We start from the raw sequence: 17,314 nt of genomic DNA on the forward strand, positions 1-17,314 counted from the left end.
TTGAGTAGCAAGATAACTGAACAATGGGAGTGAACAGCTAGTTGAAATAATAGTGGATAAGGGTGACTTCAGGAGAATGTAAGGGCAGTATGTTGTATTATTAAACATATCAATGCAGACTGAAGTAAAAATCATGCTAATTAGTAGTTTTCAGATGACGAAATGGGGATGGTCTTAATATCTTCGAAAATACACACATAGAAATTACTCCTACAGGGCACCAGTTCACAGACACACCTCAGGATTCCCTGAGCTAAATCTCTGAAATACAGAAACAAACCTCGGTTAGGTGATACTGAAAGTTTGATTACCCAAAATATCTATCCCTAGGCAGCTATTTTACGAACGCCTGGAAGTCCTGCTCTAAAAAATAAGTTCATTCTTTCTCCAACAGTTCTCTGCAGAAAAAAACGCAACGGTATGGGCATTATATTGCAAATAACGTAGGCACCAGTTTACTTATCTACTTAGGTAGATAGGTGTTAACTGAATTTGAGAAATGACGAGGAAAAAGCATTTTTCTAACCGGTATATTTGCCCTGTGACTGGACAATTCATACTGAAATCAGTTGGAGAGGGAGCTATAAATACCAACTAGCTGAGGATTTAAAGCGTGTGGGGTGAGGTGTGAGTAGCAGAGATTTTTTTTTTTTTTTTCAAGACGTGAATTGGATTGTTCAAATTGAAGGGGGGTGGAGAGGACAATAAAAAGGCAGATAATGCTGAGCATAAAATACTGGGAACTAATCTGATATTCAAGAGGAACTGGCTTTCGCTAGTGGTTTCTCTTGTTTGGCGTGGACAAGTCATTTCACCTTCTCGGGCTTCGGTTTTCGACATTCGTGGTGGGTGTAGGGTTGAGATATCTCCGAGTAACCTTCCTACTTTCATCCTTTGTGGGTCCTCCCCAAGTTGATTTACAAACTCGCAGCACTTTCATCTCGCCTCTCTGCGCCTGCGCCGAAGAGGCGCTCTCGCGTTAATGGCTTCATTTTGCCTCTTCTGCGCACGCGCTTTTTTTTTTTTTTTCCCCTTTTTAATCCCTTCTTCTCCTTCCCCCCACCCCCAATTGTCAGAGGGAGGTAGGACTTCCTGTTCTTTTCACAGCGACTACCGGAAGTGATTGCGGGTGATCGGCGGCGTTTGCGGAGGCTGGGGAGTTTAGGGTGTCTGTACTAGTTGCTGCTTTTGGCGCGAAAAATGCCGGGTCTGGCGGCCGCAAGCCCTGCCCCATCTGAGTCGCAGGAGAAGAAGCCTCTGAAGCCCTGCTGCGCCTGCCCGGAGACCAAGAAGGCGCGCGATGCGTGGTCAGTGCGCAGCCAGGGAGGGGGCGGCCGGCAGGCTCCGCGCGCTGCGTTCGGGCGCCTCTGCCCGGCGTGGAGCTGGTCGAGGCCCTCGCTTTGTCGTGCGGCGCTCTTGAGGGTTGTAGAGCCCGGTAGGCTTCGCAATCAGCTGTCTGTAAACTGAGCCCGTAGCTCAGGCTGGGGAAACATGAGGGGATTGGCGAGAGATCGGATTGACCCGGGCTCACTTCGTCCGTTCCTTCTTTACTGCAAAGGGTTTCTGAGCATCTGTTATAGGTCAAGCACTGCCTTAGGTCCGAAGACGTAGAAATGGGTAAAGATGCTGCTTGATTTAAAGGAGCTTAAAGTTAATGGAGCATTAAAGTTAATGATTGCTGTACCAGGTTTGGCAGTATCAAAGAGTAAGTTTTCTGGTAATTTCTCCCAAAATTTAGACATAGTAGGACACAGGACAGGGTACGTTTCTTAACAGTAGGGAAGATCCCCTTAACCCCACCCCATTTAGATAGATGATTTAAAAATCAACCAGGCTATGACATAGGTGACATTATAGTGTTGAGAATAGTACATCTACAATACCATGAACCCGCAAAAGGTTTTGTTTGTTACTATTGTATACAGCTATTGTATACAGCAAGGACCCCCAACCGGGCTGCACAGCGAGGCATGGGTGAGTGAAGCTTCATCTGCCGCTCCCCATTGCTCTCATTACAGCCTGAACCATTCCCCCATCACTCGCATTACAGCTTGAACCAACACCTACCCACCCCGCCACCCCGACCCTGTGGAAAAATTGTCTTCCACAAAACTGGTCCCTGGTGCCAAAAAGGTTGGGGACCGCTGGTATACAGCCTCTATTGTGGAACAAATCTCAGAAGAAATCTTCAGATAATGTGGATATACACCTCTCCCTCCAGCCCCTTTTTGTCCTCACATAGAAAGTAAAGAGATCATAAGTGGCATAGTGGGGGAATAAAGTTGTAGGAGCTCAGTGCTTTTTATTAATACTCAGTACTTTGCAAATAATACTGTGAAGGTAGAATTGAAAGACTACTATGATCGGTAACTATACTTACACACTTTAACAGTAAGTACTTATTGAACCTTCAGATATTATTGTATTATGATTAAGAGTCTGGGATCCAGTGTCAGGGTTTGAATTCTGGTCCACCAACCAGCTTTGTGACCTTGAGCAAATTATTTAACATATCTGCCTCATATCTGTAAAATGGTCCTAATAAAAGTATCTGCCTCCAGGATTACTGTGCTATAAGCCACATCAAGTGCCTAGCACAGTATTTACAGCATTCAGTAAACGATCAGGGAGGGCTAGCTATGATTTTCATAAGGAGCTTGCTATCCCAAGCAGACAGCCCTTAAAGTTATCGAAGGATACGTAGGATTTAGAAGGAAGGAGAACCTACCTTTCTTTAAATTACTTCTGCATCAATTACCTCTGACTGCTATGGCTTCTCCCCAAATATCTAGAGTCAGGAGTCAATTTTTTTTTTGTAGTTGAATTTGGCTTAACTTGATTCTTTGCTAAAATTACATTTTCAGGCCCTTAGAAATAAAGCTGTGTGGTCCTAGTCTTTCCTTTGTGAATTTTACAAGTAAGTAAAAAGTTCTTTGATCATCATGAGTGGGGCTCATCAGGCTGCTCTTGGCAGCCAAATGTTTTTTGCTTTGTGTTGGGTGTCTTGTGGTTAGAAGTAGATTTACTTAGGTGTATTTGAATGTAGAGCAGAATCAAAAATTTAATTCCTCTGGGATAGGCAAAAAATTAAGCTCTTCTTTCTGTCCATTTAATGTTAACTTTTTATTCAGTTTATTTCATTATAGAGCGGTATTATTCCTTGGATATTGTCTAGAGGCAATATTTAATATGCATAATTATTTCTTCTAATCAGATTCCTCCATGCCCCCCCCCCCAAAACTAGTTATCTGTGGGACATTTTCATGGGCAAGGAAGTATCACAAGAGCCAATGAAACAAAGCCATTTGGTATAATAGCATTTTTTAAAACTCCAGTTGTATTCAGTGAGATCCATGTTCGGCCTCACTCCCCATCACTGTCTTGCATGCTTATTTACCACTAATGTGCTTAGTGCCTACTTTGTTAGATAACAAGTACATTTTGTTTTATAGCATCATTGAGAAAGGAGAAGAGAACTGTGGACACCTAATTGAGGCCCACAAGGAATGCATGAGAGCCCTGGGATTTAAGATATGAAATGGTGAGCACGCTACTGTCTTATTGGGAAGGTAATACATAGGCTGATTGCTTCAATTTTGTGTATTGCTTTACAGATTTAGCGATCATTGGGCAACATTCTCTCTGAAAGGTAGTTCACCTGGTTAATCTAACATTCCTAAGTATCACTGGAAAGATAACGTCTCAGTTTCTAGTGTATGGAGTAAACGATGCTAATAAATTGAGAGGGGTGGGACTTCCCTGGCTGTCCGGTGGTTAAGACTCCACGCTTCCACTGCAGGGGACTTGGGTTTGATCTCTGGTTGGTAGGGATCCTGCATGATGCGTGGTGCAGCCAAAAAAAAAAAAAAAAAAAACTTAGAGGTGTTTGGTGGATTTGGGAAGGGGAAAATTAAGCTTTCAAGAAAGGGCTTGGCAAAAGCCTTTAGAGTTATGTTAGAGACAGAGGAATCACGGCTTAGGAAGTTCAAAATATTCACTTTGACTTAAAAGGGAAGTGTTCTCTATTTTTTGTTTCTAATCTTGTGAGTTTTTAGGAAGTGTTTTTAAATACAGAGTAGGCAGCTCATGGAAGCATTGCTTTCTGCAAAACAGAAATGGAATCGTTGCTGTTTCTTTTGTACCATGCTTTATTCTAATAAAACTAAAACCTCAGACCATTATTTGAATTCAAATTTTAATGCTGAAAGTGACCTTAAGTGATGTGTATACAACAATACCACAAATAAATTATCTCCTTTTGTTTGGAACCTCTTCCTTCAGATAGCAACTTGACTTACTCCCTCACTTCAGATCTCTCTTCAGATCTGTTTTCAAGCCTCCTAATTGGAGAGGCTTTCCCTCAACATTCCATCTAAAATAGCATCCGTTCCCCATTACTCTATCCTGGCACTGTCCAGTAGAACTTTCTGTGATAATGAAAACGTTCTGTGCCTGCACTCTACAGTATGGTAGTCACTAGCCATATGTGGCTGTGGAGCCCTTGAAATGTGGCTAGTAAAGCTGAGGAACTGAATTTTTTGTATGTTTGTTTTTTTATTTTAATAGCCACATGTGGCTAGTGGCTGGGCTACACCATTGCCTGCGTATTTTGTATTTATTAATCATCCGAATTGCTTTACTTCAATTAGAATGTAAGTTCTGAGACAGAAATTTTCTATTTACTCACTGGCATATCTCCAGGACCAGTAACAGTGCCTGGCACATAATAGGTGCTCAATAGAGGATTGTTAAATAAATCAACAAATGAGGAAACTAAGGCCTATAGATATGAAGTGACTTCCTATAGGCAGGGTCAGAACTGGAACCTCTGTCTCCAGAGGCTCCCTCTGCTTGGTGCCCTTACTCCCCCATAAGATCCACACCACACCACCACTTATAACTTAATAATAGCTGAGAGATAATGCCAAAGCTACATACCAGTGTAGGAGTAAGAGCCTGGCTTCTTTCCCTTTCACCTCTTTCCTGCCTCTTTGGAATTTTACATGTGGCCAGTCTTCCTCACTGAGCTGTGAAAAAGGAGGGATAAAGAACCTGTCCTCAGCTGATAAGAAGTATCACCGTGTAGTGGAAAACAGTCTAGGCTGGAAGTCCTGAGGCTTAACTTGGTTCTCCTGTTCTCTAGCTTAGCATGTGTTTTACTTTAGCTACATCTATATTCATCAAGACATTAATCCTATCTGGATTTCACTTTTTTCATTTATTAAAAGAGAACCATAATATATTTTGTGATTTTACACATGGTATGATATCTGTGTATACAAGATATACTTAAGTGCTGTTAAGATTAGATGGTTATTTAAAGAAATCCCATGGTGAATCATTTTGTAAAATAAGTAAATATGGTTGTGGGGAGCTATTCTTAAAAAGTATAACTACTGATTATTTCAAAAACATGAAATCTCAACATTTGTACATGATTTCCTTGTTCCTAATCTAACTTTCTTCCTAGTCAGTTTTGTTAGCTGTTGCTTAGGGTTAAGCCTGCCTTGATAAAAAGGGTGATTTTTAAACATGCTAATTTTTAGGAGCATCAGAAGTCTCTTGGACTTCATGTGGACCTCACAGGTGATAGAATTATTGCTATAACTAGCATATATTCACGAGGACCAGACGATATCATGGTTTTCTATGTTATTGGGACAGAGAGTAAGAGTGATTCCTGTGTACTTCATTTGTGTGTAAAAGAAAATGCAAGAGCTTTGGGCTTAGAAGACCTGACCTTTAACTGATTGTACGATCTTGGGCAAGTCCTTAACTTTCTGAACCTTAGTTTTCTCATGTGTAAAGGAGAGAGAACAGTACATGACCAAACTACTTCATTAGAGTCATTATGATGATTAAATGATATATGTGTGAATAGGCTTTGTAAACTGTCAAAGGGAAACCAGAACAGAAGAGCCATATCTTGGAAGTCATGGATAGCAGACATTCTATTGAGGTCTGTTTAATATATGTCCTGATTATTTTTGAATCCTGGTTACAAAAAGAAGAATCTGAATCCACATAGGGCCTTTCTAAGAATTTAAAATAATCATTTTTAAGTTTTCAGTATAATACTACTTTTAGAGGAGGAACAGGTGTTTGGATCTGCATTGGTCCCAGGTGTCCTATTTCCCTGGCCCCCATGGGGAAATGGAAGGACAGTGAAGTCAAAAAAAGACTTGCTCAAGTTAAGAGTGGATAGGTGGTGGCATTAAAACTAGAATCTAGGTCTTTCTTACTCTCCAAATCTCAAGCACTTTATACTTCACTCCCTGCACTTAATGAGATTTTATTCCAACATATTCATTTTTAGGATTACACATAGTCTTGAACTTCAATCCTAAAACTTTATTTTGAATGCTAATTACAAAGACCTGTTGTTGAAATGCATAGGTGTATATAACTCAGTAACCAGGTCAGTGACTGTAGGGTAAAATCCAGTGCTACTGTCTGCACTGTTACAAGATAAACTTAACTAAATTGGTATTTCTTAGACTATTAGACCACATTTTTCCGAGGATAGCTTCAAAAGAAAAATATTTTGCAATCTTAGATATTCCCAGTAATGATCATGAAACTTCCTTAATTCGAAAACCTTTGTAGATTTTAATGTTATTTTCTAAATAAGATAGATCTTAATTGTACCTTGAATCCAGTAAACTGGACTTAGTATGAAAGTAAGTGTACCTTTATAATCACCCGAGGAATGTTTTCCAAAATTCACAAGCCTGAGCCCTGATCTGTACATGTTGACTCAGAAGCTCCTAGATAATTTTCAAGTGTCCTCCTCTTTAAGAACCACTGGCTTAAGCTGAAGACATAGTAGGGATAGTACTAAATATAAATTGTCTAAAGATTTAATAGCAGCAAAGGCAGAGACTTGAAAACTACTCCTAAGGAAAAACAGGGTGTGATGGTGGTGATTCTAGTCACTTCTAGCTTTTGACTGCTTCTTTTACTGAAAGAGAAACTAGAGGAACCTAAAACCTGCTTAGAAATGTAAAGAGGAAATGGCAGCTGGTATCTTTCTGCCTTTAGGAGCCAGGAGGAACCTAGAGAATCCAGCTCGGGGGCTAAAATCATTGAAAGAAATTAAAGGACCGTCACTGAGTGGTGGTGATACTCAGTATTTATTAAGCTTAACTGAACTTAATAGTTCACACACACAAAACGCACACAGAGACAACTGATGATGTATGAAAATATGATCCTGAGAGTCAAGAAAAAGGGTCATTTCTGCTATTTGAACATTTATTCATTCAATAGATATCTATTGTTTAAAACTCTAGAAAATGCCAAGATGAGAAGACACAGGGTCTCTTCTGTCAAGGACTTTATACCCAGAGGCTTTCAGTGGGTAGCCCCTTCTGATGTATCGTAGCCGGTAACAAAAGCGGTAGCAATGCTATATAGACTGCTATCTGTTGAAATGTTGAGTGGCTTCATTTTTGCTTATCTTTAAGTGTATGCTTCCTTTGAGCCTTAGAAAAGAGAGTGTATATATTTACATTGTTGTTAAGGCTTATCTTCTTTTCTAAACCAAATGCAGGGAATAGCTAGGTGAGGGAATAGCTAGGTGAGGGAAGCGCTTGAATTAGACTTGAAGAGTTGGCTAGCCCAAATCACTCAGTTACCTTTATGGCATTGTTCCTGTCTTCTGGGATAGGGGGTGGGGGTGGGGGTGGCGTGGCTGCCAGCTGTCTGGAGAGAAGCCTGGTACACCAGCAACCCCATCCTCTGCTGCTCTCCCTTTTTGATCTTTCCAAATTCATTTCAGAAGTGTTACCCTTACTTTGCCCTTGGGATTGAGTAACTTTCCACAGGAAATGCCTGTGTACAGAGCTGACCTTCTGCCTTCCACTTCATGGATCTTTGCCAAACACTTGAGTCACAGCGGAGGGGGCTACAGGTCTCTTCTCTTCAGTATCTGCAAAAGTAAACTCCCTTAGTCTTTTGTGGAAGATGTTTTTGAGAAAATAAATAAATGTGTAGTTTTTACTTCAACAAAGACTTTAAAGGTTAAACCTTGTAATGGATTAAACAGTTTCCATGATGTTTTTATTTAAACAGAACTAGAATTTTAACATGTGGATCTTTTATTTCATGACTGGTTTAGAATAATTGTGGCAGTTAGTTAATAGTCCTCAGCTGAGGCACTCATTTCTAGCATCTTAATTCCCTGACTCCATAGGTCTGACATGATGCTTGAAACCTGACTTTCTAAAATACATCTTTTTCTGCAGGTGGTCTGCTCTGGGGATGAATAATTCCTGAAAAATGAAGAAGATTTAATAACTTTGGGAGCTCTTTGATGAACATTGATAAATTAAAAAGTATTTATAACTTATTAAAAAAAAAAGAATATCCCTGGTCAAAAGTCTTCAGGTGTGTTTCTTTTTGTGTTCCTCACATGGCGTTTATGTATTTATTTTTCTTAAAGAATACCTGTGGCCATAATTCAAAAAGAGTTATGTACCACAATGTTCATTGCAGTTCTGTTTACAATAGCCAGGACATGGAAGCAACCTAAGTGTCCATCAACAGACGAATGGATAAAGAAGATGTGGTACATATATACAATGGAATATTACTCAGCCATAAAAAGAAATGAAATTGAGTTATTTGTAGTGAGATGGATGGACCTAGAGACTGTCATACAGAGAGAAGTAAGTCAGAAAGAGAAAAATAAATACCGTATGCTAACATATATGGAATCTTAAAAAAAAAAAAAAGGTTCTGAAGAACCTAGGGGCAGGATGGGAATAAAGACGCAGATGTAGAGAATGGACTTGGGGACACGGGGAGGGGGAAGGGTAAGCTGGGACGAAGTGAGAGAGTAGCATGGACTTACATATACTACCAAAATAGATAGCTAGTGGGAAGCAGCCGCACAGCACAGGGAGATCAGCTCGGTGCTCTGCGACCACCTAGAGGGGTGGGATAGGGAGGGTGGGAGGGAGACACAAGAACGAGGAGATATGAGGATATATGTATATGTATAGCTGATTCACTTTGTTATAAAGCAGAAACTAACATACCATGGTAAAGCAATTATATTCCAATAAAGACATTAAAAAAAAAAAAAAAACCTGTGGGTTCCTCATCTGTGGATTCGACCAAACTTAGATCAAAAATATTGGGAGGGGGGTCTTGCCTGGTCGCGCAGTGGTTGAGAATCTGCCTGCCAATGCAGGGGACACGGGTTCGAGCCCTGGTCTGGGAAGATCCCACATGCCGCGGAGCAACTAGGCCCGTGAGCCACAACTACTGAGCCTGCGCGTCTCGAGCCTGTGCTCCGCAACGGGAGAGGCCGCGACAGTGAGAGGCCCGCGCACCGCGATGAAGAGTGGCCCCGCTCGCCACAACTGGAGAAAGCCCTCGCGCAGAAACGAAGACCCAACACAGCCAAAAATAAATAAATAAATTTAAGAAATTCTCCCCTCAATTAAAAAAAATATATATATTGGGGGGCGGGTGGTGGGGGTGGGTGAATTCCAGTAAAACTTGAGTTTGCTGCTTTTTCAACTATTTACATAGTATTTACAACTGTTTACATTGTATTTACAAGTATTTGCATAACATTTACATTTTATTATGTAAGTGATCAGGAGATGATTTAAAGTATATAGGAGGATATGCTTAAGTTATATAGAAAAACTACACCATTTTATCAATATATAAGGGACTTGAGCAAATGCAGAGTTCAGTATCCACAGGGGTCCTGGAACCAATCGCCCAGGATCCTGAGGGATGACTGTGGTATAAACAAATCTTGTAATACAAGCCCTGTGGTCCTATTAGCTGCTTATGAGCTAATGAGACAATTGGTCATATTCTGTCTTCAAGTAAATGGAGCTTTAGATCTCAACAACAAAAGACACTGAGAAACATAAATAAGTGAATATGTAGGGTTCATGTATCACGATTGGAAAATTGCTTCTTACAAAAGAGCTGAACTAAAATGTTCCGTAAGATTCCTTCCTAGTTAATTAAGAGCATGGCTTCAAAGTGTGACAGACTTAAGTTCAACAGCTGGCTATGTGACCTCAAGCAAGTCAGTCAACCGTTTGTGTCTTTCTCATCTGAAAGAAAAAAACAGGGAGAGTAGCAATACCTAAGTTACGAGATTGTGCTTACGCACTGAAATGGTGTACATAAAGCATTTGGCACAGTAACATTCAGTGTTACTAACATTCTAATTCTTTGAGTCTGTATTCATATTTTTCACTTTAATATTCGTTTGGATGTAGAGTTTTTATTTTATTGATAGTAAGCACTTTATAGTTTTCAGAGCATTCTTTTAGGATGAAGAATAGAATCTTGGACTCCTAAGGCAGATGATGTGAACCAACTTTCCACCCAATACAGATCCTTGGCAGATGGTTATCCAGATTCTGCTTGAATATGTCCTGGGACTACAAAAGGAAAAAAAAAAAGAAAATCCCTAACCTTATCATCTCCCAATGTTAATTTTTGCTGTTCCAAACTTTTATTATACATTTTTCTAAAACAAAAAATTAGATCATTTTTCTATACTACATATTTTTAATGCAATCACAATATTACTTGCCTTTTCCCCTTAATATATTTTACCACCTGTGAGTTCAGTTCTACAATATGAGTTGTAGTAGCTATGTATAAATCTACTCTATGGCTTACCAATTCCCTATCTACATACATTCAACAATCAAATGTTTTATAGAATGCCTGCTGTGTGTCAAATACCCTTCTAGGAATTGGGTCTCAGAATTGAACAGGATACATACCAGATACCTAAATTATTTCTGATTTTAAAATACATTGTTTTGCTGGCTGGTTTTATGGAAACATGTAAGGAAGAAAGAAAGAAGTCACCTGAAATCCCACCAGTCTACAATAGGGCCACTTTTTGGTGACCTTCTTGCCATTTATCTCTTTCTGCATGTATGTTCACTTCTTATTTTTTTGCTACTCCATTATAATACTGCAATGGAAGTTTCTATAGGAAAGTCTTTACAAGTGTCTTTACTAATCACTTAACTAAGGATGGGCCAGAGTTTTCAAGGCTTTGAATGAGTACTGCCTGACTGATCTCTAGAAAGGGGGTGCCCATTTATAATACCTTAATACCTGTGGGTGCCTGTTTCCCTAAGCTCTTAGCAAGGTTAATTTGTTTCAGCCTTTGCCAGTTTGATACCCTCACCTGATTTGTAAAGAATTAACACAACCTTCTTGACATCGGCCATAGTTAAAAGTACATCTCACAAGACCCTCTGCCCACCCTTCTCTAGTGCTTAAGCCTTCCCAGGAATCATGTGCAGCATTTTGGTACTAACAGTAATAGATGTCACCACAATAATTTGAAAAATGAAGAACTTAGCTTCCTAATAGGTGATCACCACATTCTGACCACCACATACCTCTTTGCTAAGCCCCTGCTATTCACAATACATCCCCAAATCTCTATACAGATACATTCACACTATTCTCTATAATTAGTTCCCTTCGTCTAACGTGAAACATTTGCCTTGAAGGTTGATAAGAACAGGACCATGTCCCTAAGCAAGATCTCCATTAGGTTGACTATACCTTCTGCAGGTCTGATGTGAGGCTGATGGAGAAACTATAATCCCCATTTTACAGGTGAGTACAGGCACTCAGGTTAAGGAAGTTGCTCTGGTTAAATATCTGGTGAACTGGGATGTGAGTCTTGGTCATTAGAGTTCAAGCCCAAAAACCCAATGTTCTTTCCTGTACCAGGTGTCTAATATAAACATCATACATTCATAGTTGTAAATTCATTTATTCACTCAGTACATATTTAGTGAAGGCTTATTATGTGCAAGGAACTGCCCTAAGTGTTGAGTATTTATGTGTGAACCAGACATATCCCCTGTCCTCAAGAATAGAGGCTGCTTGACTCAACATTTACTGAGGACATAGTAAATGCCAACTATGTGCTAAGTAGTGAACAAAGATTAGTAAGACATGGCCTGCTCTCAAAGAGCTTATATTCTGGTGGATATATGTATATAAGCTATAAAAATATAAAGTTGAATATTCAGTGCTATGATAAATATTTTCCTTAAAAGAGTGCATGTGTGACTATACCCAGTGTTTCTTTCTTTAGCTATTATAAACTGCTAGATGGTAGTTCTATCTGTGTTAATTATGGTGCTTTTGACAGCTAAGTAATACAAAATCCTCATCAAGGGAAACCCATAACTGGCAGTCCAGGGTTAGGGAAAGCTCTAGATGCAATGATATCAAGGCTCAGTGGTGCCATCCAAGACTCAAGTTACTTTCATCTCAGAGCTCTCTCCTAGGACTAATGAAGCTAATAATGTACTTTCTTGTTCAAGTGCAGCAGAGGAAAGAGAAATCATTCCTAAGGCATGAAGTCCCCACACCCACCCCCCTTTTTTTTGGTCTGATTGAGCCAAATTAGGTTATGTGTATTTTTATGGACCAATAATAATTGTCAACAGAATGCCTTTTGCTGACTGGCTTAAACAGGATTTCCTCCTTGGATCCATGTGTAGGTGAGATATCAGAACAAAACTGGAATTCTGTTACAAGGAGGAAGTGGTAAATGGTAAATGGGTATTGAGTAGACAACCAACTTTGCACTAAATCATCGTGTTCACTTAACAACCAAGTCATCCTGAATGGTCAGATTGAGTTTAAAGGAGCAGTTCCTCTCAGTTTACTCAGACTTTTGAGAGAAAATTATTGGTAGCAAATAACAAGTCATATGACGTTCAGTTTTCATAGAATAAAACAATCAGCAGATGTTCGGAGAACTGTTGGTTGAATAGTAGTCCTTACGGAGATCCTTAGGGAGATCGGAATCTGAATGCCTTCAACTGCGAGTACCAGAATACCCAACTACAGAGACTTAAGTAATAAATGTAATTTATCTCCTGTCATAAAGTCTGAAGGTTGAAAGTTTCAGGTTTGAGACAATGGCTCAGTGATACTTTGAAGAACCAAGGCTTGTTCTATTTTTCTCCTCTTTAACCTTCTCATCCTTAGGCCTATCCTATCTCATGGGTACAGTGGCTTCAAACATTACATCATCATACAACTGTATTCAAGCCAGGATGAAAGGTAGTAGCCTTCCTTACTGTCTCTATCAGGGAGTATACGTTTCCCCAGATACTCCCACACACGTGTCCTCTTATGTCTCATTGGTCACATGTCCACTCCTAAACTAGTTGCCATTGTGGGGAATGGGATATCGTGCTTGGATTTGACCAGTCTTTTTTTTTTTTAACTTGGAAGTCTTTTTGATACCAGTTTTTATTGTTTTTTAAAAAATATTTATTTATTTATTTGGTTGTACCGGGTCTTAGTTGCGGCAGGTGGGCTCCTTAGTTGTGGCATGTGAACTCTTAGTTGCAGCATGCATGTGGGATCTATTTCCCTGACCAGGAATCGAACCCGGGCCCCCCGCATTGGGAGCTCGGAGTCTTATCCATTGCACCACCAGGGAAGTCCCTTGACCAGTCTTATTTCAGGCCCTGGCAACTGGGAGAGAAGCCCACCCTCCTTTACATATCGCCCAAGCAAAATCAGAGTTCCATAAACTGGGGGAAAAAGGAGAAATGGATAAGGAACCAGTAGTGTCTGCCTAAGATCAACTCAGCAGTATGTGTCCAATGCCTAGAATCATGCCTGTGTTCTATTTTAATAACGATGTTAGGAAAGCATTAAAAGCATCAAGCCCAGTGTTTCTCAAACTACCTGTGGTGAAACTACATGTAGTTTCTCAAACTATAAGTGGTAAACTACTACTACTTTAATTTTTTCCAATTCACAGACTAATAAGTTTCCTGTCAAACTGTATAAAGATGTCTTAAGTTCTCTCAGTTTCTGTCCATATCTCATCATGGACCAGTAACAGCTCTCGGGCCAGCCATGGTCCATGACCACTCTTGGAGAGATGGTGTAGCCGGCTGACTTCGTAATCTGGCCCCGGCCTGCCTCTCCTGCCTCGTGCCCTGCTGCTCCCTTTGATTCACTGGTAACAAACTGTTCTCTGTTACCAGAATATGCCATGTATTTTCATTTTACTTCTGCACTTGACTTCACATTCTGTTCTCCCTTCCTGGAATGCCCTCCCCTAGCTGGGGAACACCTACTCAGCTTTTTAAACCAGCTTAAATGTCATCTTCCCTTGTGATGTTTTTCCTGAATTCTTTGCTCCCCTATCAGTGCTTCCTTTGAACCCCTTCCTATCTCATGGTTGTGGTAACTTCAGGCATTATGTCATCACACAACTGTATTCAAGCCAGGCTGAAAGGTAGCAGGCCTCCTTACTGTCTCCACCAGGGAGTAGACTTCTTCCAGAAGCTCCCTGACACATTCTCTTATGTCTCATTGGTCACATGCCCAATAAGTGTATTTTTTGGGTTGTAGTTCTTTCTGGGTCAGTCTCCCTCACTCATTGTCTTCCTCATCTTCTACCCCCAGTTCCTGGCACACATACTTTGTCCTAAGTAAATGCTTATTCAATAGAATTGACTCAACAAATGATGTGACTTCTGTGTCTTTCCTTTTATTCTCCCCAAGTATTTTCTACCGTGCTTCTGCCTGCGTATTTGTGGCTTTCCTTATAAGAACATTCCATTTTGACACACACTTTTTTCTTTCCTCTTCTATCAAACCTGGTTTTAAAAACAAAGATACAGCTTTTCACTGTATTCCTGTCATAGGTCCCACCCCACAGGCATCACTGTCACTGTCACTACAGGCAGCATGTGGGGTTTATGCCACCCCAGCGGCATACTCAAATCCCTGGTAGCAATGAATGAGCCTGCATATGGACACATATTAACTCCCCAAAGTACCTGGCAAGGTGGTACAGCACAGAAAACATACAATTTAGAGTCACAATGACCTAGGCTTTAGCCCCTATTCACATACTATCTCTGTCACCTTGGGGATGTTCCTTAACCTCTCTGAGCTTGTTTCTTTCATTAAAAATAAAGTATCATGGGGAGACATGAGGAAACAATAACTGCTTGATAAATGTTAGTACCTTCTGCTCAGATGAGCACATCTGTGGATTGACAAAGAAGGCAGGCTGAGAGCAGCAGTCAGTTGGTCTGCCTGTCTCTTTAAGGGCTCAGGACCAGCCCATTGGTCAGGCTTGCTGAGAAAGATGACCTGCTTTGAAATTCTATCTTGGGCAGAGCCTTGGTTGTTTCTGTTCCTGTGCTTCTCATTTCCTTGCTCACAGCTGGCAGAGACAGCCACTCTGACAGCTCCGGGGGTGCATGACTAAGGTGGAGGGATGGGCAGCTGCTGCTTGCTACAGGGGGTGGCTTGGCCAGGGGGCAGGCAGGTGACAGAAAAGCAGCATATGGAAATCCCCAAACTCCACTGCTGAAATGACATCAAGGACCCAAATGGTTGCTGTGGGAAAGGCTGGGGGCGAGGGCGGTGGGGTGGGGCACGGGGCCCTTCTCCAGGAGCTCTCTAGCTCTTTTCCTTTGCCACTGATTTTCCCCCTCAACGTTAGAAAAAAGGGAATAAGATGCACATTTGTTGGTTAGGTGATTGTAATTAAAGAAGAAAAAAACCAGCTTCTTTCAACATGCCGTACATTTTCACACCTCCGTGCCTATGCTTCTTCTGCTGTTCTCACCGCTAGAAATCCTCTTCTCCCTCTACCTGGCTAATTCAACCCCTGCACCCCAAATTCCTTGTTAGCACCTGTGTCTTCCTTCTTCAATGCCACCTTCCTTCTAGGCTGCCACCTCTCCTAAACTCAACTCAGTTACTATGCTTCCCACACTGAATTGAGGTTGTTTTTTGAGGTATCTCTCCCTTGATAGAGTGAAAGCTCTTGGGAATCTTTGATTCTCTAAGTGCTTGGCTCATAGCAGGCACTCAACGTGTGTTGAGTTGAAAACTTCTACTCCTCTGCATATCTGACAATTCCTAATTTCTCACTAATTTTAGTTAGGTTACTAGCAGAATAATAAAGGTCCCTATGGATTGAGCACTTGAATAGTTCTGGAAGGTTACTGGGTGCCTCCACCCCCTGTCCCCGCCCCCATACCTCAGGGGCTGTAGGAGTAATGGTAATAAGGAAACAAAATCAAGGAGTCATGTGGAAGCCAGAGGGACATTTCTTAGTTTAGTGTTTGCATATTCCCAGATTTCAAATTGATGACCCAAGGTAGACCCCAGGTTCATCCAGAAGTTCCTGAACGTCCTCAGACTTTCTGGGGGGAGTGGAGTTAGGAGTCATGGATCTCGTCCTGTATTTCCACTAACTGTGCAAACTACTTGGGACACAGCAGTAAGTCTGATAGATGAGATCAAATCCTGCCTCTGGGACTTCCCTGGTGGCGCAGTGGTTAAGAATCCGCCTGCCAATACAGGGGACACAGGTTCGAGCCCTGGTCTGGGAAGATCCCTACATGCCGTGGAGCAACTAAGCCCGTGTGCCACAACTACTGAAGCCCGTGCGCCTAGAGCCTGTGAGCCACAACTACTGAGCCCACGTGCCACAACTACTGAGCCTGCGCTCTAGAGCCCACGTGCCACAATTACTGAAGCCCGCGTGCCTAGAAGCCCGTGCTCCGCAACAAGAGAAGCCACTGCAATGAGCAGCCCACGCATCGCAACGAAGAGTAGTCCCCGCTCACCGCAACTAGAGAAAGCCCGCACGCAGCAACAAAGACCCAATGCAGCCAAAAATAAATAAATAAATAAATTTATTAAAGAAAAAAAAAAAAAATCCTGCCTCTGCCACTTACTACCTGTTGGAACTTGTTACCTCTCTAAACCTCAGTTTCTTTCAGATGTAGAAGGAGGATAATATTTATTTGGAATGGTTGTGTGATGACTAAATCATGTGTATGTAAAATACCTAATCTGCGTCTGCCATTTTGTAGGTGTTCAATAGGTGATGGTTATTATAATTTGCCAATATTGGGGTGGGTGGGGTGATGGTCTGAGCAATGTATTACCATTGTATTAACTATTACTAGATCCAGATACACGCAGGAGAAAGTCAGAATTCAAAAAGCTGCTTTGCATAGCTAATTTTGTTTAATGGTTGTCAAATAAATGCTTATTTCAAATAAAGTCATATTTCCAACGTGACTTCATAAAGGCCTTCAAGGGGTTTTCCACTGCTCACTGTTAGCATTTTTTCTGATAATAGTCCCACACTTTCCGACCTTGAAGTGTCCGCCTACCTCAGGAGAGACCCCAGCCCTCCCAGAGGGGGCTCTGGACAGTGTCCTGCCTGAGGTGTGGCAGTAAATTCTGTGCTCACTTTCCCTTTGTCCACCCTCTCACACACACACACACA

At 41.2% G+C, this 17,314-nt stretch overlaps 1 protein-coding gene across 2 annotated transcripts; it reads left to right on the forward strand.

Annotated features, from left to right (window-relative positions):
- The first annotated feature begins 1,066 nt into the window (after positions 1–1,066).
- COX17 (cytochrome c oxidase copper chaperone COX17) lies at positions 1,067–8,380 on the forward strand. 2 transcript variants are annotated; one of them, XM_068546683.1, is made up of 3 exons: positions 1,067–1,307; positions 3,453–3,569; positions 8,247–8,380. In XM_068546683.1, exons 1-2 carry the CDS (start codon positions 1,201–1,203, stop codon positions 3,535–3,537), a joined length of 192 nt encoding a protein of 63 aa, XP_068402784.1. In that variant the 5' UTR covers positions 1,067–1,200; the 3' UTR covers positions 3,538–3,569; positions 8,247–8,380. The 2 variants fall into 2 exon arrangements, with proteins under 2 accessions (XP_068402784.1, XP_068402783.1); XM_068546682.1 differs by having other exon boundaries at positions 1,071–1,307; positions 3,453–3,541.
- Positions 8,381–17,314: the final 8,934 nt, after the last annotated feature.

This window comes from Eschrichtius robustus, chromosome 6, assembly GCF_028021215.1.
Source record: "Eschrichtius robustus isolate mEscRob2 chromosome 6, mEscRob2.pri, whole genome shotgun sequence".
Classification (NCBI taxonomy): Eukaryota; Metazoa; Chordata; class Mammalia; order Artiodactyla; family Eschrichtiidae; genus Eschrichtius; species Eschrichtius robustus.